The sequence below is a fragment of the Salvia hispanica genome, chromosome 3 (genome assembly GCF_029641045.1).
Source record: "Salvia hispanica isolate PSC_SH4W2 chromosome 3, Shi_PSC_v1, whole genome shotgun sequence".
NCBI classification, from domain to species: domain Eukaryota; kingdom Viridiplantae; phylum Streptophyta; class Magnoliopsida; order Lamiales; family Lamiaceae; genus Salvia; species Salvia hispanica.
Window position 1 is genome coordinate 48,213,321 of NC_142694.1, and position 24,290 is coordinate 48,237,610.

Genomic DNA, 24,290 nt, shown 5'->3' on the forward strand with positions numbered 1-24,290 from the left:
TTAAAGAGGAAGGACAATATCCGGCGTAACCGCGCGCTAGATCACTAACTTATTTCTAATTAGGTAGGACCACTTTTATTACCATTATTCAATAACAAATATGCTAAATCACATTACAAAAACACATCCACTAATGTTATTCACTTGGATTGGACCCACATTCACAATTCTTCGTTTCGAAATACAGTCTCTAACCATATTCAGAACTTCTCTATGAAATTGACTATTACTATCCCATGAATATGTTGGTCTCACCTAAGTCACCAACCACCTTTCAATATTACTCCTCCGTCCCCGATTAATTGTCACTCTTTTCTATTTTGGTTTGTCCCCCAATACATTATCACACTTCATTTTTACCATAAAACATATATAAAAAAGTGGGTCTCACATTCTACTAACTTTTTCAACCAACTTTTATTTACATTTATTAAAACACGTGCCTAGTCAAAGAGTGACACTTAATCATGGAAGAAGGGATTATTTTGCATATTAATTACATATTTACATGCATGTGTAAACGTGGTAACCAGTGCTATAATATTTCTATTCATTCACTTAGTTTGTTCAATGCATTATTCTCAGGGCTCACGTGAAAAACATAATTTATACAACTACTATATGATTCTTCAAATCATATCATCCAACAAAGAAACTGATCTTCAAAAAAAAACTTGTGCTTCTTTCATTTCGAAATGCCATAATTTTTCAACTTTTCCTCCATATAATATATACATTTCAAAACAAATGAAGAAAAAAAATACTCACTACGTCGGTAATTACGAGTCCATGTGGGTGCGTCTGCATTCCACTAATTCATTCTACTTACATTTTATTACTACTGCATAAAAATGAGACACATTTTAATTTTATCATCCGCTTTTCTTGTGGTATTTTTAAAATTCGTCTCCAACTCAACTGGGACTCCCAATCGCGGACTGTTGGAATATCTACAAACCAGCCGTAATTAGCGAATAGTCGGCGTAAAGGTGGGAGATGCCGGAGGCAAGCCATATTCGCTCGTCGAATGCCTCCAGCATTTCCTCCGGTATGAACGGCATGCGACAGAGCGGGCACGTCTGCCGATCGTGGTCCATCCACCGATCGACGCAGCTCCGGTGGAATATGTGCCGGCAGTTCCTCAGCCGCCGGATCTCGTCCTCGCCGCCGAATTCGTTCAGGCACACCGCGCAGCTCTCCGGCGAGTCAAGATCCTGCTCCAAATCTGCAAACTTGACCACCGGCAGCAGCTCGCGGATCAGCGCCGCGCTAGAATAATCGGGCGGCGCATACGACGCCGTTTCCGGCTCCAGAAAATTCCCCAGCCGTAAAAAAGATAGCAGAGCGCACACAAATTTCTGCACAAATCCTAATACCATCAGTATATATACCACAAATTTGGGAATTGGATCAGTGTATGCAACTGGAAATCCCATTCTCAAGAATGAAAAAATGAGCGAAATTTGGGTGTTTTTGGTTTCTGTTAGTGCGTGTATTGTGTGAAAAATATTTGGAAGTTGAAATGAAATTTCACTGTGTGTTTATATAGAAATGGAAGGGCTGAAGTGAAATGACGAAAGTGGGCATGGAGTTTTAGTTGTTGTACAATTTTGAACGTGTGCGTGAAGTAATGACGAAAGTGGGCATGGAGTCTTAGTTGTTGTACAATTTTGAACGTGTGCGTGCTTTCATTTATTTTCAGCCCCAAAAATTAAATGATTCATTAATTAGATGTCACTCCAGGTTATAGTTGAGGGACCCTTTTTATAATTCACTTTCTCTATGAAGTGTTTTATTCCAAACATAAAAGACTATGAGTATTAGTAGTATATTTAAATTAAATTAACTCTCTTTTTCGCAGATTGTTAGATTTTATTATGCAATAGGTAGAAGGGCGGGGGAGTTTTATTCTCTCTATTTCAGTATTTGATTTCTAATGTTACAATTATTTACAGAGATACAACATAGACATATTCAATTAGCTATTTAGAACTTATTCAACATAAACTATTGCAAACAAGTATTACGAGTAATATTAAATTATAGGTGTGACTGACTTAGAAAAAAGATGACGCTTTAAAAAGGAGCCAAAAAAGTGATCGTTACAGCACAAAATAAAGTGCAATTATTAACTAGTCAACTTTATTATCGTTATTGTAATATAGAACAAACAGCTAAAAACCAAATTTCTATTGTTTATTCTAAATTCATAATTATTAGAATATCTAGTAGTACAAAGTTTCACTCTTTAGTTGAAAAAACAAAATCATATCCAAGCAGTTGAGTTCATCTCATTTTGTAAATATCTCCACACAAACAAAACAAATTTCTTCTTGATCAGAATCGAGGCGCCAACACTCGAAATTTATATAGACATATAATGAATTAATGATATGTCTTACATTGTGTTCACGAATATTTGAATATTTTAACCACACGGGAATAACATGTCCCACTTTAAACCTTTTACAGCTTTTATCAGTTTATTTTTTTAATTTTTAATTTATTTTATTTAGCCGCGTGGAACTATATATATGTTTAAGATAATTAACTACCACTAATTAACTAATTCACTAACTCAATTAGGATTTTCTGTTTTTTATTAATCGGTAAATGATTATTAGAATTGATGAGATTAAGTCGTACTCTTTGTCAAATTAGGTGTTAATTAATTTATTCGAAAGGATATTTGCCATGTACTTGGACCTAGCAAGTCGAAAGTCGTACCCAAGCTACATACATATAACCTCATCAAATTCTCTTGTAAATTTTATATTCTATTGTTTTAAGTCTTTAAATTAATCCCAGCCGTCTTGATCGTAATAGGTTTATATACTCTGCAGTTTTGTTGTTACTTGTGTTGGATGGTAGGCATGTGTGAAACCACCATCTTTTTCGTTTCTCGACGAATATATATCCATAAAAAAATTTGTACAAGAAATTAAACATGCCTTAATTAGTTAAATTGTATACTATTCAATTGATACCAACAATTTGTGAAATATACATATTAGTGCATAAAAAATTGACTGTTGTCGTGAATATGTTTAATTGAATTAAATTCCAATATCCAGCCAACTTGACTTGTGACACTGTCTGTTCAAAATATTAATCAAGATTTTGCTTTTTAATTATTAATTAGATTAACTGCAATTAATTACAGGTATATGGAAAAAAAAAAACCCCATCAGCTTGTGCTCCACGTAGCGATTACATAAGAAAGCATCAAAAGCCAAATATTTCGGGTTTGAGTACATCGTGGTGCTACGTGTAAGTATATGTTCATTAATTTACCCATTAAAAAAATGCATTAAAAGAGACTACCATTAAGTAGGAAATGGACAAGCTTACAATAAGACTACACAATACGCGAGAATTAAACACTGTTAATTAATTATCATAAATTTTGTTGGCTCAGAATAATACTCAATTATAATTATAAATAAACAAAATCCACGTTCCCACTTTAAAGTAGCTGTTAGTTTACCAAATTTCTGAACATGCATATGTTTCATATTCACCCAAAATACTAGTCATAAATAGTACGTCACATATTTGCAATAACGATCAATTATAAAACTAGGTCTTGATTATGAGACGATGTCTAGACTGACCTATTAAGCTAGTCAAACTAATAGCATTTATATATAGTCATTTTTCATGATTTTTTATTATTTACTTTTTCTGAAAAAAAAATATATTCCGGACTTGCCATGGACCATGATGTGATCACGCATGTGTGCAAACTTAGAAGAAGAAAGCCGGGGCCAGGGAGTAGATTCTCCGGCTCCAAGTTAGAAGTTGCATGGGGGGCCGGATTTTCAGAGCAAGATATCCTGTCAACGACTATGACACGCATCATAGAGGCACGACGAGCATATCAGTCGGAGCTTAGAAGATGTAAGTACGTAAGAATCAATCTTGCATACATATACAGGTGTAAGTTATTGTACTCCATTATTTAATAAGATTATACTCATATCCAAATAATCATATACTCTCTCTGGTCTCCATTAGAAGTTCATTTTGTCATTTTTATGCGGCAAGTGGACCTCATATTCCACTAACTCACTCTATTCACATTTTATTATAGATTTGATATATAAAAGTAGGACTCACATTCCACTAATTTTTTCTACCATTTTCATTTACAAAATTAAAGAATTTCATAAAACCTGCGCCAATGAAAAAATGAGAATTCTAATATGGATAGGAGGGAGTAATAGTTATTGTCATATTTATTTAGTAGAAGAAGGTTAAAGACATTATAGTAAGCTAAGGTGAGGGCCCCAATGAAATCTTTGTCGTCTATTGGGCTATGGGAGGTTGCCTCCACGAGAAGAACATGAGGATTGTAACTAGAATCTTTGAATCAATGCTTATGGAGCATATCTCTATGAAGTCTCGACCAACAATTAGCAACTTGATGCATAGTGGAAGAGTGAGATGCCACAAGAATTCAATAGTAAATGTGAGCGTAGAATGCAATTGGAAGAGATTATGAGTAGGATACAAAAGATTGTGACATATTAAAGAGAATTTTTGACACGATGAAGTTAAGGAAGCAAATATAACAAGCATATAATATTGATGAGAAGGCCGTTGCCCATCTTTTAAATTAACAAAATACTTTCCATTATAATACTTAATCACTGCTTAATCACGTTTAGTTTTCAGAATAAACCCATTCAAGTGTAGACTCTTTTTAGATGGCCCACTAACTAATTAAAATTTTATATATTGAAACCCTAGTGATAAACAGCTTGTGAAATTTCTCCCACCTACCTTGATTAAAATTTTGGTTGCTTAATTAATATATTGGCCAGTGGGAACTGAAAAACGTCTCAAAAATTTATATCGAAATAATATTACTCCAATTTAATTCGATATAATTTTACTTCACTATAGGTTGATTTCAAACTTGTGACTTAATCCATCTAAAATGGACGGATGCAGATTGCAGCCATACTAAAAACAAGACCACCACTAAATATTTCACTTATTTTTACATTAATTTTTATAATATATAGAAGTACTATTTTTTATCTTGAATTTTATGACGAATTTTTTTATTTATTTTGACATATCTTATCATGACTACCAATCGAACCTAACAATATCGAGTGATGTAGATTGACATAGTCACATAGATGAGAATGAATGTAAACTAAAGAGAAACAATATCGCTTTTGTTAGAGCATCTCCAAGGGGGAAAGGTATATTGAGAAGGTATATTTCTCATTTACCTCCTCAAAAAGGTTATTATACCTTTTTAAAAAGTAATGGACTCCAAGGAAAGAAGGTAAATTCAAAAAGCAAATAAAATAACTAACTTTATACCTTTTCTATCAAGAAGAGGTAAAGATACCTCCTCAAAATAAAAGAAGGTATAATACCTCCTCAAATACCCTTTCCCTTGGAGCATGAAATTTTATGAAGAAGAGGTAAAAATGGTAGTTATTTCTCTTTACCTCTCCATTTACCCTCTCCCTTGGAGTTGCTCTTATGGATTTGTGGTTTCCTTGACTCATGATTTGGAGTATGTGTTGGAGGAATGTCCACATCTAATCTTTTGCTTTTTCAATAGATGTAAGCAATTTAGGAAATTTGTTTGTTGGTGGCGTAACTTCCCATGGGATACCTAGTAATCATCTACTTCAAATTCGAAATTATTCAATTTTAAAGCAACCATTTCCACATGATATTAATAATTTTAATCATGAACTTAGTGGGACATACCTATCAATACCCCAAGCATATACTAGAAGTCACACGTTTTTTCTTGGTAATAGTATTGCAATATTGTATGCGTCTGTCATTAAATGATTGTAGGTAATATTTTTTTAATTGCTCGACTTTATAAATGCACATTATAATATGCATTTGGATTTCTAGTAAACAATTTAATAAAAATTGGAAATATATTCATTTATAATTTACAATGTACTATACTCACTCCTTCACAAGTAATAGTTTTTTTTTTTCAATTTCGTTCTCGTCCACAAAAATTTGTTTCTTTTCATATTTGACAACACAGTCCACCATGTTTTCCTTTCACTTTTCTATTTGTCAGCGCGAAAATAACCAACAATAATCCAATTAAAATTTTAATTAATAACTAATAGTTTTAAAATTCAATTTATTCACAAAAACTATATTAATAATGGACGGGGAGAGTATTATATTATTTACAAAGTGATACTAAATCATATTCCAACTATTGCCCTAGCAAAAATGAGAATTTGGAGGTCGATGTTATTCTATTTCCTTCCAAGTAATTCATTTGGTTCGATATATGTGAGAGGAACTTTAGTAAGTAATCAATTACTATAAGAGAGCTAACTTCACCCACCACATCATGCTGTGTGTATTCTCGAATTCACCTTAATTTGCTTAATCAATTTTTATAATGCTTTAAAGGGACATGATCATGGAAGGAACTGGAACAATAATTATATATTAGCAATGTGATTAAGGGTTTTATAAGTAGACTAGTAGTCTCCTCATATCTGGCTTTTCCATAGCATATTAGATTTGAAATCAAGTCTTGTTCACGAACAGTCGAATACATTTATTATTAATTAAATCACCAGCTAATATTAAATTAAAAAATTACGATACGGATAATGATCACTAGAGGGCAGCCACTGAGCCCCATATTAATAAATAAAACAATTAGCGGCCCTATTTCTAAATAGAGAAGTGGTATATTTGAGATCTAAGGAGTGCAATTTAGATAACGATATTAGCAGAGACAATAGTGAGAAAAGTGGGTCACCGTGGCACGTGAGGATGTCAACTGCGCTAATTCGTTTGGGTTCGGAGTATGGACCAATCCCTCGGATAATCGGGTTGCTTAGATGTGGATTATTTGTGTTATGAATTTTTGAGATTATAAACTTTCAACCATAATCTTAATTTACTGGACTTCAGGTTAATCCATCGGGCTTTTCCGGCCAAAAAGGCTTTCAAACATAAACTCTCATAAATAAATCCTCTATAAAATGATTCTTAATTTTAGATATTTTTTTCTTAGTGTATTAGTTTTAGAATCATATAATATCCTCAAAGATAAATAAATTTATACAATATATAAAAGGGGAATTTTGGGAATATTCACAATATTGTCATTATAAAAAATTTGTAATATTAATGAAAATAATAAGGTTTTGATTAATTTAATTTGTTGTAGTTTCTTTGATTAATTTAATTTGACATAGTTTTGGGAATATTCTTTTAATAAACGTGGGACGTAAGTGGTAGTGGGAGGATATTTATGAATTCACAAATATCTGTGCACTCTTCCCTTACCATTAACTGTCTTCCACTACATTTCATCAATAAACTGCTACAGTATTAATTAATAACATCAAATATACCATCCATCCCAGTTGAATTCTGACTTCAGTGAAGAGAGAAGCCGAAATGACATTTTTTTTGAGATGTTTTCTTATCATCATTTTCGTTCTATCTACATTTAGGTGATAAAGCATATATCGACGGATGGAATGTTGGTATTGTTGGTATGTACTTCTGAAACTGATTATTATTATTAGTGTATTTGCTTTTGTTATTAATCAAATATCAATGTCCTTAGCCTTGATTTATAACCTTGATCTCAAAATATGATATCTTCAGGTATGCGTGTTGGTGATAAGAAGAGGTTAATCATTCCACCTTCAATGGAGTATGTACTGAATCTAAGAGATACTTGAAACTACCACCACCATCTTACGTCTCATTAGCCCATTGAAGTTAATTTATTTATTTTTAAAATATGCATTTTGTGTTATGATTGTGCTGCAGTTATGGAGATGTTCAAGTAGGAGCCGAAATTCTGCCAAACTCATGGCTAATACTTAGTTAACCACATGATGTTGTGTGTTTGTGGGCAGCTGTTGAGGATTGAGGAGGAACTTGGTTTAGCAGCAGTTTATGCAGGTGCCAACTTCCGAACGCCCGTTGAGCCCTATTAGACATGCCCCGGGATGCACAAAAGGCTTCGCATTTTCAACGATGGGGTCGAGTTTAGTAATTGCATGTAGGCTTGAATCATCTTAGGAATAATCTTCATACTACGTGTGATTAAGTGGAGTGAGTGTGAGGTTTACTATCTATACATATATAAAAGGTTAAATGCTTAAAGACGTTTAAATTGGCCCAAGGAAGAAAATAGTTGCAATAATTGTCCCCATTAAATTAGATAAAGGGGTAGAGAATTGAACTAATAATAATTTAGTATAAATTTGAATCAATCTATCTTTGTATTTTTTTGCTATAAATATGTGATATTATCTAGGGGTGGCAAATCGTGCGTGTCGGGTCGTTATCGTGTCGACACGATAACGACACGAACACGATAACAAAAAACACGAACACGACCCGTTAAGAAAACCTCAAACACGAACACGAACACGAACACGACCCGCTACCCTCAGACACGAACACGATACGAACACGACACGAACCCATTAACGACACGAACCGTTTCGGGTCAACACGACACGAACACGACACGAACCCATTAATGACACGAAAATAAGTATTGAAAAATGAAATAATAAGAATAATAATATTAAAATATTATGTGTTAACGGATAACACGAACACGACACGAACACGACATGAACACGACACGAACACGCATTGTTAGCGGATAACACGAACACGACACGAAATTTTCGTGTCCTTAATGGGTCGACCCGATAAGGACACGAACACGATAAGCTCTTACCCAAACCCATTAATTTCGTGCCAATTCGTGTCGTGTTATCGTGTCGTGTCAAAAATTGCCAGCCCTAATATTATCATAGAATGAAAATGTGCAATAAAAATGTCATAAGTATTATGAATACATGGATGCAAGATCTATAGGTGAGATGTCGTCGATTTTGATAAAGTTCTTGAGTACATCGGAGTTTATAGGGTAGTCGGTTACAGAGAACTCTTTTGTTGTTTCCGGTTGAAATTGATTATATATGATGATGATATGTAGAAATCGGAAGGGAAGGTGAGTTGTGTTTGTGATGCAAATATTTTTGTTTATGTTTCTCATTCGCCGTTGGCCAATTTTTATGGCAATTCTGATAGGACACCTGAGTCTTTTTTATGGTTTATTTGGGGCGAGAATAATTTTGTAGCTATTATAGTAATTAGAATCTTTTGTTATAGGTGTTGTAAGTGGATTCATTTTTTCTTCTTAGAGGTTAACCAAATGATGTTTTAAATGTCACCATTCATGTATTGTGAATCAGTGCTCTCCAAATTTTAATAATTTGTTATTAATTATTTCAAGCTTATGGTATGTTTTAGTTGTATAATTCATAGTTATTTTGTTTACAATTTTATATAATGATATTGTTTCTAATTTCTTTTAATTAATTTACAATCTAAAATCAATATTTAAAAAAAATTTAGTCTGTGCATCGCACAGGTGTAATACTAGTATAAATTAAAATCTGAGTTATCAATTCTAATTAAAGTTTGTATTTGTGTCATTATTTTGATTAAAGCCAAATAGGCATGGCCCAACTTCAACCTCCATAGATTCCTAACTGGCTCAATATAATTTTATAAATAAATGAATAGATGAGAAAAAAAGAATATAATCCCACTCTTTCCGTCCCGAAGAGTGTGAACAATGGGATAGGCACGGGTTATAATAAAATTTAGGGAAAAGTAAGAGAGAGAGAGATGACAGTGGAAATAGATCAATAATGTTAGTGGAGAGTGAGGTCGACACTATTGTAATGATATAAGATGTTAATGACAATTTTATAAGTTATAAATAAAATGATGTGTAAGGGTAATTTGTTGTTTGAATTTTCTAAAACTAGAAAGTTCATACTTTTCCAGAAACGAACGATAAAGGAAATAGTTCATACTCTTTGGAAGCGGAGCGAGTATATAATTTTCGCTCCCTTCACTCTCCCTGAGTTGGGCGAATTTTTCTCCTCTTTTCGTCAATATTTGAGGATTTTTTCATAACACAATTCCAAGCTATCTAGTGATCGTATACAAGAAGAAATAGTATTGTTGGGATATGGCTAACACCCAACAAGAAGAGCAACAAATTCAGAACAACGGAAAAAGGAAAATAATCGTAAATTGGAATTTATATATTACTTCTATCGTTCATAAAAAATAGATAAGTTTTATCACTTTGAGCCATCCACCAAAATTAGACTACTTTCTAAATACATAAAGTTTTAAACATTTAAATACTATTAATAATGTAGACCATATAATCCACTAATAGTACTCATCTCTTACTTGTCTCCCTCTCTCTGATTTTATTAATTTTATATTAAAATTTATATTATATATAATTATATCTATTTTTAGTGGATGGAGTTATCTTGGCTTTTTAGCACCAACATAAAATGAAGTCCTTGAGAGTAAAATTGTCAAATTGGCGAGGTTGACCCAGCCTAACCCAGAAACGATGAGTTCCAGTCAACTGGAGGCCTAGCTCAATTAGATCCATGACTGAAGTGGGTCGTGTTGGGCATTTTTAAATTTTGCAGCCCAACTGGTCGGCCTAACCAAGCATAATTATATTTATTTTTTCCTAAACAATTTTCATGTATTTTAAATTTCTTATTTAATACTACTCCGTATAATCGTTGGAAGATTTTAAATGTACATAAGACACATTATTGACTTTATAAAATAAATATAGATGTTCAAACTTCAAATTTAACTCAGGTGAATTAATATTGAGAAAATTAAATAGGAACTATAGGGAATGTGGGAAGAAAATAAATGGATAAAAATAATCAGGGTGAAACGATTAAATTTAGGGTATGAATATATAAATTAACTACTCTCTCCGTCCTTTAATTTTGTCACTTTTGATCATTCACGGATTTTAAGAAATGTATAATAGAAAATGGATTGAAAAAATTAGTGAAATATAAGTCCTATTTTTAAATATTAGTTTATAATGAAATAGAGTGGAAATGAGTTAGATGTGATCAATTTTATGGGATGGATGAAAATAAAAATATGTATCAAATTTTCAGGAATGACTGAACTAGGGTTTAGGCTTTTATGTGCGTGTGCCAATCAAGGCCGGTTTTGCTTTTCTGGCAATCCCGTCATATCATAGGATTCCAATCGAATCATGGGAGTTTGTTTAGTTGTATTGTTTGTTTGTAGAACTTTTTTTGCTCGCCAATCTCTTAACTCAAGCTCTTTTTAGCTTTTTTTTTTTATAAATTGGAGACTATAAAATCTTTGGGCAAGGGAATCCACATAAGTTTATCAGACTGCAAATATTGCTCAATACTTCGATTTACCACCTTTCATTGTCAGGCTGTTTGAGGATGATACGCAAAGTTGTGCTTAGGAGACGTGCCACTTAACATGTCAATTCACCCCAAAACTTAGTAAGAAAAATGTGATCATGATTCGAAATTATTGTGCATGGAAAATCATGTAGTTTGACTACCATATTGAAGAAAAACTTAACAACATTTGTAGCTGATAATCAGGCCGCCCAACACAAAATAATTAACAAGCCCAACTCTATTTTAGGGATTTTTTTTATTTATTTTGCACGTGATCTTGTTTGGTCTATAATGAATTAGATTAGACCCAACAAATAGTATTAATTATTAAATATTCTTTACCAGCATAGTATAAAATTAGTCTGAAATAGATTCTCGCTTGGTCACTTAGGCAAAATCAAATATGAAAGTGAATCAATAATGATTTTTTCATTTTCTTATCATGTTACTTAACCTTCCACTTTAGGCAAAATGAAATACAATGTAAGTCAACTAATTAAGAAAACAGTATAAATATTATAAAAAAATATGATATCTAAACTAGTACGGCGACCAAGAAAGTAGAATATCATGACTATATATGTTCATAATTTATGGGAAACGGATAAGTATGACTTTCTATGGTGTTTTGAAAACCGTTCCTTGTATTGCAAGTATTATGGATGCCATAATTTCTTTTAAAAAAGGAACAATTTTATGTCCCTATCTTAGTAAAATAAGTCTCATTTTCACATTGTGAACTAATAAGACTGACACAAAAAATCTCATTCGGAATCTTTCATATAAAAATATATCCTTCTTGGATTAAGATCGATTTTGTAATAGAAAATAGAAGTTAATTAATTTTAAAAAGTCTATTGTCTATTAATGTGGGATTCTTAATTTGTTAATTGAAAGAAGTATAGATAAAAGTCAAGTGACTACAATGGAAGAATAACATTTATAGCATTGATTTAACTGAACCTACTAACAATCGGTCATCAATAGAGAAGCAGAAATTAAAATAATACCCCTTGGGATTAATTAATGGGGTTTACTTGATGAGGGAGGTAATCTAATACAAAAGCTAACAAATAGTGTACAAAATATAATTATACTTTTCTCGCTCTATTAAATTAAATTCTATTTTCCATTACCAACATTTCGATTTTTATTCTCTCTATTAATCTTTTCCTTTACTAATTTTGCACCAAATTTTTGTACTCATGATTAAGATTATTATTTTTAGATTAGTTGTATGATTCTTTTACGTCTCCGTATGTCAAATAGTCTAAGTTCTTAAAGTTGGATTCTTACACTGCAACAAGCTTAATTTATGAGGACATAAAATAAGAGACATAATTACTTAAGTTAATTTTTTTTTTTAAATAGCTAAAATTGACAGTGCAAAGAAAAATGCATTAACTTAAGGACACAATTGTTTGCTACACTTTAACTTTTGTTTTATTAGGACGCTTTCATTTGCATGCTTTATTTCAGGTGAACACAAATATTAAAGACATTTTTTAAAATCTAGAACTAATGGAAGGTGATATAATTAGAAAGATAAATTAGCGTTTTTAATTAACCAAAAAAATGTACTCCCTCCGTCCCGCTTTAGCAGTCCCATTGACTTTTCTACGCTCGTTTTGTAAAAATGATAATAAATAGTAAAAGTGGATAAATAATAAAGAAAAAAAGAGAATAATGTAGATAAGAATCTTCTCTACGTTATTCTCTTTTTTACTTTATTATTTCTCCATTTTTATTATTTATTATCATTTTTACAAAACGAGAGTAGAAAAGTCAATGAGACTGCTAAAGCGGCACGGAGGGAGTATTAGACAATTTTTTAAGTATTAAAAAAAAGAAAGAAAACATCCTACTTGTGACTGACAATATATATAAACGTCTTTTTGTTAAGATAAAACACAAAAGCTACCAACTATTGGCGAATCTACGTACATTAAAACAAGGAAGTACTACAAGCTAACAAGGAGTACAATTTAAAATATTTATTATTTCTATTTTTTCTCATAATACATTTTTTCATATTTGACTAATATTAATTTTCTTATTAAAAATTGTCTTATAAAGTATAATTATTTTAGTATATTTAATTGCTTATATTTTCTATTTCTATTATGTTTAACTTTATTTTCAATGGCCATGTGTGCATTTACGATTTCCATGTAGGCAAAACGAGCGTAATGGTATGAATATAAATTTTAAAAGTCGCATTATAATAAACTCAAATTTGCAATCTTTAATGGTATAAGTCATTAATCATTCTACCATTAGACCAATACACGCTCATTATTCTATTCTTTTCAGATTCTTTAACTTGTATGCAAGTAGGCTGGCCATTGACTTAAATTTCAATAGTACAAATGAACTTTATCTCATTTATTATATGACATGTTCTATATTGTTCTTTCAAACAGAATTTATTCGAGAATAGATGATATTTATGACCGACCCACAAAATGTCTGTATTTTCCTGCCTTATGAACCAAAATTTATGAAAGTTTTTTGGTGAGGTTTAATAAAGATATAGACCTCTAACCAACATCAAATGCAAACAAACTTTGTATTTTTTTTCTTTATTGATTGTTTGATACGTATCACTTTCAATATTGTATATTGGTTTCGCATTTCCCTGATTGATGATTCCATTTCTAATTTAAGAAAGTCAGAAAATATAATCCGAAATCCAGTTAATCGAAAAATTTAAGATGCTAATTGCTTCAAACTATTAATTTTTATTCTTTGAGGCACTAGTAAATTAGCAAAACCGCTCGTGCAAAAACTACGGATAAAAAACAGAGATTCTGTTTTAAAAATCATTTTAATATGTGTCATTTTATTATTGATTTAGCATCGTGGCATAGTATTCAATTGCTTAGGCAACTCTTTAGGAGACTTTCGGACTTTCGGCCTTAATTCGCAAATCCGATCGAGTAGATTAGTCCGATTCCGCCAAAAACAGGTTTGGTATATCTACGGTCGCACCAAAAAAACATGATTATATTTATTTTAAAGGAATGAAACATAATTAAGAAATTTACTGTGCATACACTTAGGTTCATTTTGTATTATGTTATACTGAGTAAATAAATGTAATGAAATACAATGATGAATCCAAGAATAGTAAATAAAATAAAATGAATTTTAGATTTTTTTATTTTTCTTTAAATTAAAAATTAAAACACATGTGGCTAATTAAAACTTCACCTTAAATTTATTAGTTAAAAAAATTAAAAATTAAAATCTACACCAGTCTTCCGCGTCGCCTATCTCCCCTTTTCTTTCTGTCTTCAGTGTTCTTCCCAAGCACACCTTCTCTAATTCATTTATATCAATTATAAGACTACTGTTTAAAAATTTCATACGGAGTAATATTTTTTCCAATTAACTTATAGTACTCCCTCCGTCCCATTGAAGATGACCCATTTTCCTTTTTAGTTTATCCCAACTAAGATGATCCATTACTTAAAATGGAAACATCTTTATCTCTACTTTATTCTCTCTCTCTTACTTTACTCTATCCTCTCAACACACAAAATAAAGTTGCATAAAATCTCGTGCCGCCCAAGAAGTGGGTCATCTTCCTTGGGACGGAGGGAGTATAAAACTACAGCATCTATTACAATTAAAGTTGCATAAAATCTCGTGCCGCCCAAGAAATGAGTCATCTTTCTTGGGACGGAGGGAGTATAAAACTACAGCATCTATTACAATTTGTATTTTATCAATTATTAGCGTGCTTTTGCATTACAAGGAATTCTAGTTTCAAATTACTCGTAGTAGAAGTTGCGGTCAATCCTCTTTGTTGCAATAGTAACTTTTTGTGTTTAACTATTAAAAAAGTTATTCAATACAGCCACTACATATTTTATGAGTTTGAACTTTTTGCAATCCATTCCAGAGGGGAGATGTTTCTTGTAAAAAAGGATGTGTAGGGTAAAGAACAAAAATCGATTGAAACGTCACCGTTTAGACACTGTTGAATTCCCATGTAAAAAAGCCAAAACAAATAGCGTTTGCGAGGGTAAGCGGCGGAGGAAGGACCACCGCTTCTCTTCTTCTTCCATTGGCAGACAAAATTTAAAGGTCCCTTCACGTGGTTTGCGCGTGCTTCCATCATCACCTTTCTTCCTATATTGGCCCATCTACTTGATGTCCAAAGTATCTCACATATATGTCCATACAAACATTTTTAGAATACAAGTAATATAAAGATAGTTTAGTAATTACAAAAAATATTCAATCTCTTCAAAATATCTCACAACTTTAAGATTTTCATAACTTTCTTTGATTTAAAAGTAATTTATATTCAAACGACAAATTTGACAATATTTGTTGTATAGTTCATATATTTCAAAACTTATTGAAATATTAATACACCTATCATATTATATAATACGGGTTATGATCAATTGCTAACTAATTAGCAATCATAAATTAAGATCAAATCTTAGTCATTATATTATAAGATGTAGTAGTTTGAAATAAAAGTTATAAACTAAACTTAAAGAGTATTAACAATTCTTATATATAGTAGTTAAAATTAACTACTTTTTCTGTCCTCAAGATTATTTTAAAATTTTAAATTTACGTAACTCTCTTGATTTAAATTATTTTTTCGTAAAAAATATATCAAAATTAAAAGGTTTTTTTATAAGGATTTTAACGAGATACCAATTGCATATGTTCCGACGATAATCGGATGTTGAAATTTTATCATTTTTATTTTTATTTTCATACATGTTGATAAGCAAATTTTATATCAATAAATGCACCAAATTTTTTTTATATAATGCGTGTACAATATCAATAAAACTTTGTTGATATTTTCAAGTATATGTGTTGAAATTTTCATGTCATTATATTGATATTTGTAATACACTATTGATATAAAAAAAACCATAAAAATTATTACTGACTATTGTATCCTTTTGCAGATCATATTTTGTCTACTATTTAGTAAAATTTGTAAATTTTAATCTCATCCGTATATTTTAAGATTTAATAGTATAGGGTGGTCGTAGTTGTACATTGAAGTACTAACATGATCATATATCAATAAGACAATATATCACGCACAATTACTATATTAATATAATACGTGTACAAATATCTAACATAAACATATAGATGCACAAAAAGTACATAAATTAACATAAAATAATGTTATCCGAAAAAGATATTCTCATAAACCAATCTGTTAAAGATTAAAGGGAATAACTAGAAGAACTTCCTCTTTATGAATTAGTAATGATGGTTTAAGATTCTAGAGACACTGATTGGACTTGAATCAATGTATTGGGATGACTAGCTCTTAAGAAATTAGTTCGATTACAATTTTTGTTCTTAAGTATTACTCACAATTTTTGACGTGATTTGAGTGGTAAGTTATGTGATATCCTAGTTCAGTATTAGCGCATACTCCCTCCGTCCCAGATTAAGAGTCACTTCTTGCCATAAAAGTCCGTCCCAGTTTAAAAGTCACTTTTAGAATTTTCCATATTTGGTCATACAATTTTACCCCAATCTTCATCAAAATTACATCAAAATGTCATTATCTACATTAAAATAAACTAAAACAAAAATCAAAAGTCAAAAGGGACCCACCTTTAACTAACTCTATCATCTCACTTCATTTATTACACACTTCAACTCTTTCTTAAAACCCGAGCCATAACAATAAGTGACTCCAAATGTGGGACGGATGGAGTAATATTATATCTCTTTGACTCGAATTTAGAAGCAGAGCGTCGATTGAAAAGTCTAGGAACTAGAAGCATGTGAGGTGATAGATACTTGTTTGCATATTGCGCCGCCTAACGAGGGTAATAGATTAGTGAATAGTGCATATGAGACATGATGTGTACCATTCCCTTAATTACGTACAAGTGATTTGTTGCGAGTGATTGAAAAACAATGTGGGATCCCTAGAACATAGAAACTTGTTCAATAAATAGAAAACATGATAATTGCAACTCGAAATAAATTAGTAGTAGTTCTTTCTCTTGTATTGTTAATCGCAAGTTTTTCCCATTGGTCTTAGTCAAAACTTCTTCAAACAAACATTTTATTGCTTTTTTAGTTTTTTCTAACTTCGACATTAATTGTTGTCAATGTGGACCGATACCTAGTACTCTAGTAGTATTCCATATTATACATCTGTTCTATTGCAAATTGTACAAATTTTAGGATTTTTATTACATACTGTATTTTACGCCCTAAAATTTCACAATAATTGTTGAATTCCCTTATTAAAGATGTCTAAAAATATTTTAAAAAATATATTGCAAGATAACAAATCATCACTAACGGTGAATAAATGAAAAAAATAGAGATATTGTATGGAGTAGTTTGATTTAATAGTAAACGTTTAGTTATCAAAGAACAATATTATTAATTGCATTTATGACAATATCACGATTGTTTTTTGTTGGTGATTATGTGATTACAAGAGATAAACACTAGTCGGGCGTAATACAATCCAAAAGAAGGAATAAAGAAAAGTAAACTGAAACGAAATTACAATGAAGAATTCAAAACAATAAACCGTAAAGTATTTAGCCGAGTCGAGGAGTCCTCTTTCCGCAAGACGAGATACGCCCCGGTAGTGCTCTTCGAATTGGCGTTTCGTCCCCAAAAATAAAACGGCTACGTCTCTGATGAAGCAACACCCGCTATCAAATGAGCTCCGAACTGGATGAAGGAGAGGACAGAGCTTTCGACAGAAAAACAATGCGGAGAGAGGAGAGAGCGTATGATGCAAATGCTATGTGAATTCTAGTTTCTGGTGTATAGAATGCTAGAATGACTAGCCTATATTAGGCTTGGTCCACTGCATGGGGTCAACAGCCATGATGGCCGTCATCAGTGCTAGACTTGTAACGGACGTCGGTTACAAGACGTTACGAGAGCTGGAGCTGAGAGGATGAATCTAGACGCGTCTAGGTTCATTCACGACGTGGACTATCACGTGTCAGCCACGTTGACTTACCGCGTCATACTGACAAGGTGTCATCCCGCTTGGCTCGCTGACGTGGAAACGGTGGTGGTCTAAAAAGAACTAGACTCACTAGCCTTGGGTCGAGCCCAAACACCAAGCCCACGACCAGGCCCAAAGAACGTCGGTTACAAGACGTTACGAGAGCTGGAGCTGAGAGGATGAATCTAGACGCGTCTAGGTTCATTCACGACGTGGACTATCACGTGTCAGCCACGTTGACTTTACCGCGTCATACTGACGAGGTGTCATCCCGCTTGGCTCGCTGACGTGGAAACGGTGGTGGTCTAAAAAGAACTAGACTCACTAGCCTTGGGTCGAGCCCAAACACCAAGCCCATGACCAGGCCCAAAGATCAATTGCCAAGTCCAATTACACGGGCACGAGCGCGGGCTCGAGGCGGGGTGGGCCACGGCGCGCGCGTGTGGGCTCTACAGCCCATCTTAGTCCACTATAATTATTACATGTAATAATCTTTCTTATTAAATACTTGATTAATAAGGTTGTAACTTCCAATGTGGGATAATTAACTCTCTTAATTATTCCCTAAGCTTCTCTCATAACTCATTTAGTTTGCAATTTTTGCACAACTTTAATTCATTATTTCTCACTCACCGGGAATCGGATTTGAGAAAATGAATATACCACGGTCATCTACTCCGAACGCAGATCGACGCTATATCATTTAATTTCACAAAATTAAATGTATCGTTGAAATTATAATTGGTCAAAGTCCATTGACCGGCATAGATTCCAACATTTTTCCGATGTTACCGGCTCTTTCAATGTTTTTCGGACATTTTTTCCTCTCCTATCGTCCAGTCCAGATTGGGCCCAACGTCAAAATCTTGGCTCCGTCACCGCATACACATTGAGCTTGTTTACTTGGAAATATGCACATTTTTGGCTGTGAAGATATCGAAATTAATATTAATGTAGTATACAAAATATATATAGTTTCCTCCATTAATAAATTAAAGATTAACTATAGCTTATAACTTGACTTTAAATATTACAAAAATAGTTTGACCTAGTTGCAAATAAGGCTTTTATTTCAGAAAGAAAATTTCGACGCGAAAGGTTCGAATTCAACATACATATATATCAATTTATTTTGTAAATTATGTGGAAATATGTTCCCACTTGACATCAAAATAATATCCTTCAGTTCGGATGCCGGAAAATATATTACACGTCCTTTTCAGTGTAATAAATTAATTAAAGTAGTCCATTAATTGAGTGTGAAATAAAAGAAATGATTGACAATGTTCTACTAATAACTTTCAAACTCACCACACACATTCATTAGATTAAATGAAGTCCAAATGTAAACGAAATGACTCCATCTCCATGGATGGGCATGCTAGACGATTTCAATTTTCATGGGCTGACAAAATTCTACTACCAACATGTGAACTTCTTTAGAGGTATCGGCACATTTGGGAAAAGATTTTTATGGAAAAAGAGAAAAGGTGCTGGTCCCATTAAAATGAGATGTGGGGAAAAAAATAAAAAGAAGAAAAGATTGGTGGAGGGCTTTAATAGGGTGGTTTCAATTAGAATTAGTTGGAAAACATGGACCACCTCATCTCATCACCTCCACAGGGCCTAATCTAAGGAACATTTTCCACAACACTGAATTGGCATCTAATTCCCATAAATGATAAATCCCCTCTCTCTCTCTCTCTCTCTCTCTCTCTCTCTCTAATTCCACTGTTGTATTGAGCTATGAGCCCCACTATCAGAGGACAGTAAGAAGCCTCTGAAAAAGCCTGCTCAAACTCCAGTTTTGGGGATTCACTTCTTTCATTTTGAACTATGTGAATCTAATATTTGTTCTCTTCTAACTTAAATTAACCTATGTGATTAGTGGTGAGAGCCTTTGTTTGTTGTTACATCTACAAATCTTTCATGTCTCACTACTAGGCAAGAAACACCATCAAATAGTATTAATTGGGATTAGTATTAGTTTTACTATTTGAGAGTAATGATTGGGCCATTATTATTGATTAAATAATGGTTAGAGGATTAAAGAAATGTGAAAGTCCTTGGATGGTTCTAATTAGTATTGTAATTGGTGGGATTGTGAAATAATTGAGGGGGTTGGGGGGCCATGGGGTGGGATATCTAGGAAACCTATTTTGTATGCATGTGGTGTATTATATACCAACACTTTGCATTGACCCACTTCTTCTTTTGGAGAGAGAGAGAGAGAGAGAGGAGAGAGTGGAAATCATCAAATGTTGTGGGTTGTAGGTCATGATCAAAAGCCTATCTGATGATTTCTCATTTTTTACTTTAAACTTTTTTTGTATTATATCCTTTGGCATACACTATCTTCCTTCTAGGTTTGGTTTCATAGGTTGCAGTTTATTGTTGGGTTGTTAAAAGAACAATTCTGAGAAACTAGAGTTAAACTTGCTTCCACTCTCTCTCTCTATTTCTCTACACCAAATATCTATCCCTCTTTTTACAACAGCCCCAACCTACTTACTCTTCCATACCTAGTAAATCTCTCTCTCTCTCTCTCTCTCTCTCTGAGGAAAGATAGATGCACGTAATAAGCAATAAAGATTCAAACTTTTGAGGTTAGAAGGTCACGCACACACAAAAAAGGGCCACACTTTGTTGTTTGGTTGATTTAATAATTGTTATATCTTCTTCTATCTCCTGATTTCTTTGTTTATTGATGACTTGATTTTTCACTTTTATCAGTCCAAAGAACCATGATGATCATTGAAGAAGAAAGATAACAACAACCAAAACAAGATGGCTAGCACAAGTGAGGAGGGGAAACCAAGAGACATGACATATTGCTTCCCCTCCGCCGGAAACCACCTCCAACCCTTTCAGCCGATGCCGGAGATCTACAACCTAGCCTCCGGCGTCGACATGATAGGGTTTCCACCCAAGAATTTGCACAACCACTCCACCTCCAGCTTCGGCTTCGCAGCGATTTCCGGTGCATCAAACGAGGCCTTGATGGCCTCATCCTATCAGCACAACAACAGATCACTGATCGTCGACGGCGACGATCCATCTCTGAGATGTGTCTTCACCTGCGAAGGGAACGAGAGGCCGAGCCAAGGCCTTTCCCTCTCCCTCACCTCCTCCGACCCTTCCACCATCGCGCTGCAGCCGTTCGAGCTCCGCCACCACGACGATCTGAGATTCGGGCCGTCGAGCTCGAGATCGGTGAATTTCGAGCATCCGCCACCGCCGGGATACTCCCATGTTACGAAATCGAAGTATTTGGGCCCTGCGCAGGAGCTTCTCTCTGAATTTTGCAATCTCGGAATCAATCAGCTCAAGATGAAGCAATCACAGAAAAGCAGCGACCCCACCGCCGACAACGAAGAGAAGCAACCGCCGCAGCTCTTCTCCCTCGACCTGCTCGAGCTGCAGAGAAGGAAAACCAAACTCCTCCAAATGTTGGACGAGGTAACCAATTATAAATTTATTCAATTTTATATTTACAGTTTTACTTATTTGTACAAATTTATTTGTAGGTGGACAGGAGGTACAAGCACTACTGCGATCAAATGAAGTGCGTGACGTCATCGTTCGAGGCGGTGGCCGGAGGCGGATCCGCGGCGGCGTACTCGGCCCTCGCGGCGAAGGCGATGTCGCGGCATTTTCGGAGCCTGAGAGACAGCATCGTGAGCGAGATAAAGGCCACGAAGAGAGGCATGGGGGAGAAGGACGCGGCCGCCGCGGGACTCGGGGAGACGCCGCGGCTGCGCCTTCTCGACCAGACGCTGAGGCAGCAGAAGGCGCGGCAGCAGATGAACATGATGGAGAATCACCCGTGGCGGCCCCAGCGCGGCCTCCCCGAGAGATCCGTCTCTGTGCTCCGTGCCTGGCTCTTTGAACACTTCCTCCACCCGTAATTTTTCATCTCTTCACTCTTCAATTAATTTTATTTAGTACTATCAACCGGTCTATCATTAGGCCAATTCACGCACATATATGTTTGTTGGGTTTCATCGATTTTTTTTCATTTTTATCTTGTCATATTTTGTGTGGATTGGATTTGATTCTGTTGCAACGGACCCATGTATGATCGTCACTGTTTGATCGGTCGATGGAATATTTATATATATGCAGGTATCCGAGTGATGTAGATAAGCACATTCTAGCCCGCCAAACGGGCCTCTCGAGAAGCCAGGCGAGTCGCTTTCCATCCGTCTTAATCAAGATTGCGTGTTTAATTTATACAATCAAGGTTGGATTAATTAAATACATAGTAATTTATTTCACTAATAATTTGTCATTATCGATCAATAGGTCTCCAACTGGTTCATCAACGCGAGAGTGAGGCTATGGAAACCCATGGTGGAGGAGATGTACTTAGAAGAGCTCAAAGAGAAATCCACCGCAGATTCTGACGAGCGTAACCAGACACCGGAGGAGACAAAGCCGAGCCACGAGCAGCTGGTGCGAAGAGATTCCGAGTGCCTATCTTCCATCATCAACAACGAACCGAAAAAGGGAAAAACCCTCCAAAACGAGCAGCAACATTTCAGCGATTCGTACGGGGCAATGGAGCTCGATTTCTCATCCTATTCCAGCGGCAGCGTGTCGCTGACGCTGGGGCTGCACCAGCGCTGCGAAGGCGAAGGTGGAGGGGTCAGCCTAGCGTTCGCCACACCGGCGCAGAGCTCGCTTTTTTACCCTAGGGATCAAAATCAGATGGAGGAGTGCCAAACGGCGCCGTTTTCGCTCTTGGATAGTGAGAATCAGAGCTTGCAGTACCGGAATTTGATGGGAGCGCAGCTGCTTCATGACTTAGCTGGATGAATTCATCAGAATATATAATGGATTTTTGCATTTTCGGTGAAGTTAAGAGAATTTGGTGGGGTGATGGTGATGGAGAAACCTATAAATTGTGACATGTTGTATACATAAAATACTGGGATAGGAAACATTTATCTGCAATTTGGAGTTAGGTACACATTTGAGATATTTGCTTATATATATATTGCTACCTAGCTGATTAAGCTAGTGTGTTTTGCACTTCATCTCTTCGCCGCAACTGCAACAATTTATACCTTTTCCATCGTAACCTAGCTAATTGTGTTTCAATATTCATACCATGTTCATAAGAATAGAATTAGTTTAATTATTTAATTTCATTTTGGTTGGTTAATTTTCTTTTCATTTTATTGCAGTGTGTAAATATTATTGCTCTCAATCGATTGAGCATATACTATACATGAAGAGTTGTTTGGAGATTCGACAGCGAGATTTAAATCTGTGTCATTTTTGTTCCAATTTTGACTCTTGTAAACTAGCAATGAGGCAGCGCAAGGGAAGCCAAACAACCTGTCCTTGAGCATGTAGAGGGAAATATGTCAGTAGTTGTGCGTTGTGGCACCCATTAGATCATCATTCAAGGAGTCGTTTTTGCATGCTTCTTTGGTGTTTGTCAGGTCAAACAATGACATAAATGTCTTGAATCATTTCAACGTCTTCAACAACATGTTTTAAGGTAGAGCGTCCACTGTAGGCTTCATGGCCAATGGACGTTGGTACAAATGTGGTACTACCTCGCGGACAGAATCCATCCCAGATGGCTTACGTTCATGAAGACTTATTTGTATTTCCTACGGACCAAAAAAAGAGCTAGTTTTGCACATAAGAGAAGTAGGTCAGTAAATACGCGGAACGTGCTTTTGGCGTGTTCCAATCACGGCTCACAATTGTTAAGGGTCTGGGGCGTATGTGGTTGATGGATGTACTATCCATTAGTATATATGTATACATCATAATGCATGGCCTAGTTATCGGGGACGAAAAGCCAACACCCTTAATTCTACAAGATACACATATCCTTGTTAAATCATCGAAGGAAATAATAAAGTACGAATAACCCCCGTTTGTTGGAGTTGGAAACGATCTGCACAAATATGTGTGGATCAACTTAAGCACATCCTTAGCACACACCCATTTCTCGGAGGATTACTCATCATATTTCCTTTGAGACAGAATTCACA

The 24,290-nt window shown here is 34.4% G+C and overlaps 1 protein-coding gene and 1 pseudogene across 6 annotated transcripts; one reads left to right on the plus strand and one right to left on the minus strand.

Annotated features, from left to right (window-relative positions):
• Positions 1 to 661: 661 nt before the first annotated feature.
• Positions 662 to 1,506, minus strand: LOC125216900 (brassinosteroid-responsive RING protein 1 pseudogene; annotated as a pseudogene).
• Positions 1,507 to 20,025: 18,519 nt separating this feature from the next.
• Positions 20,026 to 23,310, plus strand: LOC125216808 (homeobox protein BEL1 homolog). 6 transcript variants are annotated; one of them, XM_089068898.1, is made up of 5 exons: positions 20,026 to 20,166; positions 21,010 to 21,735; positions 21,804 to 22,180; positions 22,402 to 22,462; positions 22,582 to 23,310. In XM_089068898.1, exons 2-5 carry the CDS (start codon positions 21,064 to 21,066, stop codon positions 23,092 to 23,094), a joined length of 1,623 nt encoding a protein of 540 aa, XP_088925024.1. In that variant the 5' UTR covers positions 20,026 to 20,166; positions 21,010 to 21,063; the 3' UTR covers positions 23,095 to 23,310. The 6 variants fall into 6 exon arrangements, with proteins under 6 accessions (XP_088925024.1, XP_088925023.1, XP_088925020.1 ...); XM_089068897.1 differs by lacking the exon at positions 20,026 to 20,166 and adding an exon at positions 20,464 to 20,550; XM_089068894.1 differs by lacking the exon at positions 20,026 to 20,166 and adding an exon at positions 20,481 to 20,890.
• The last annotated feature ends 980 nt before the right edge of the window (positions 23,311 to 24,290 follow it).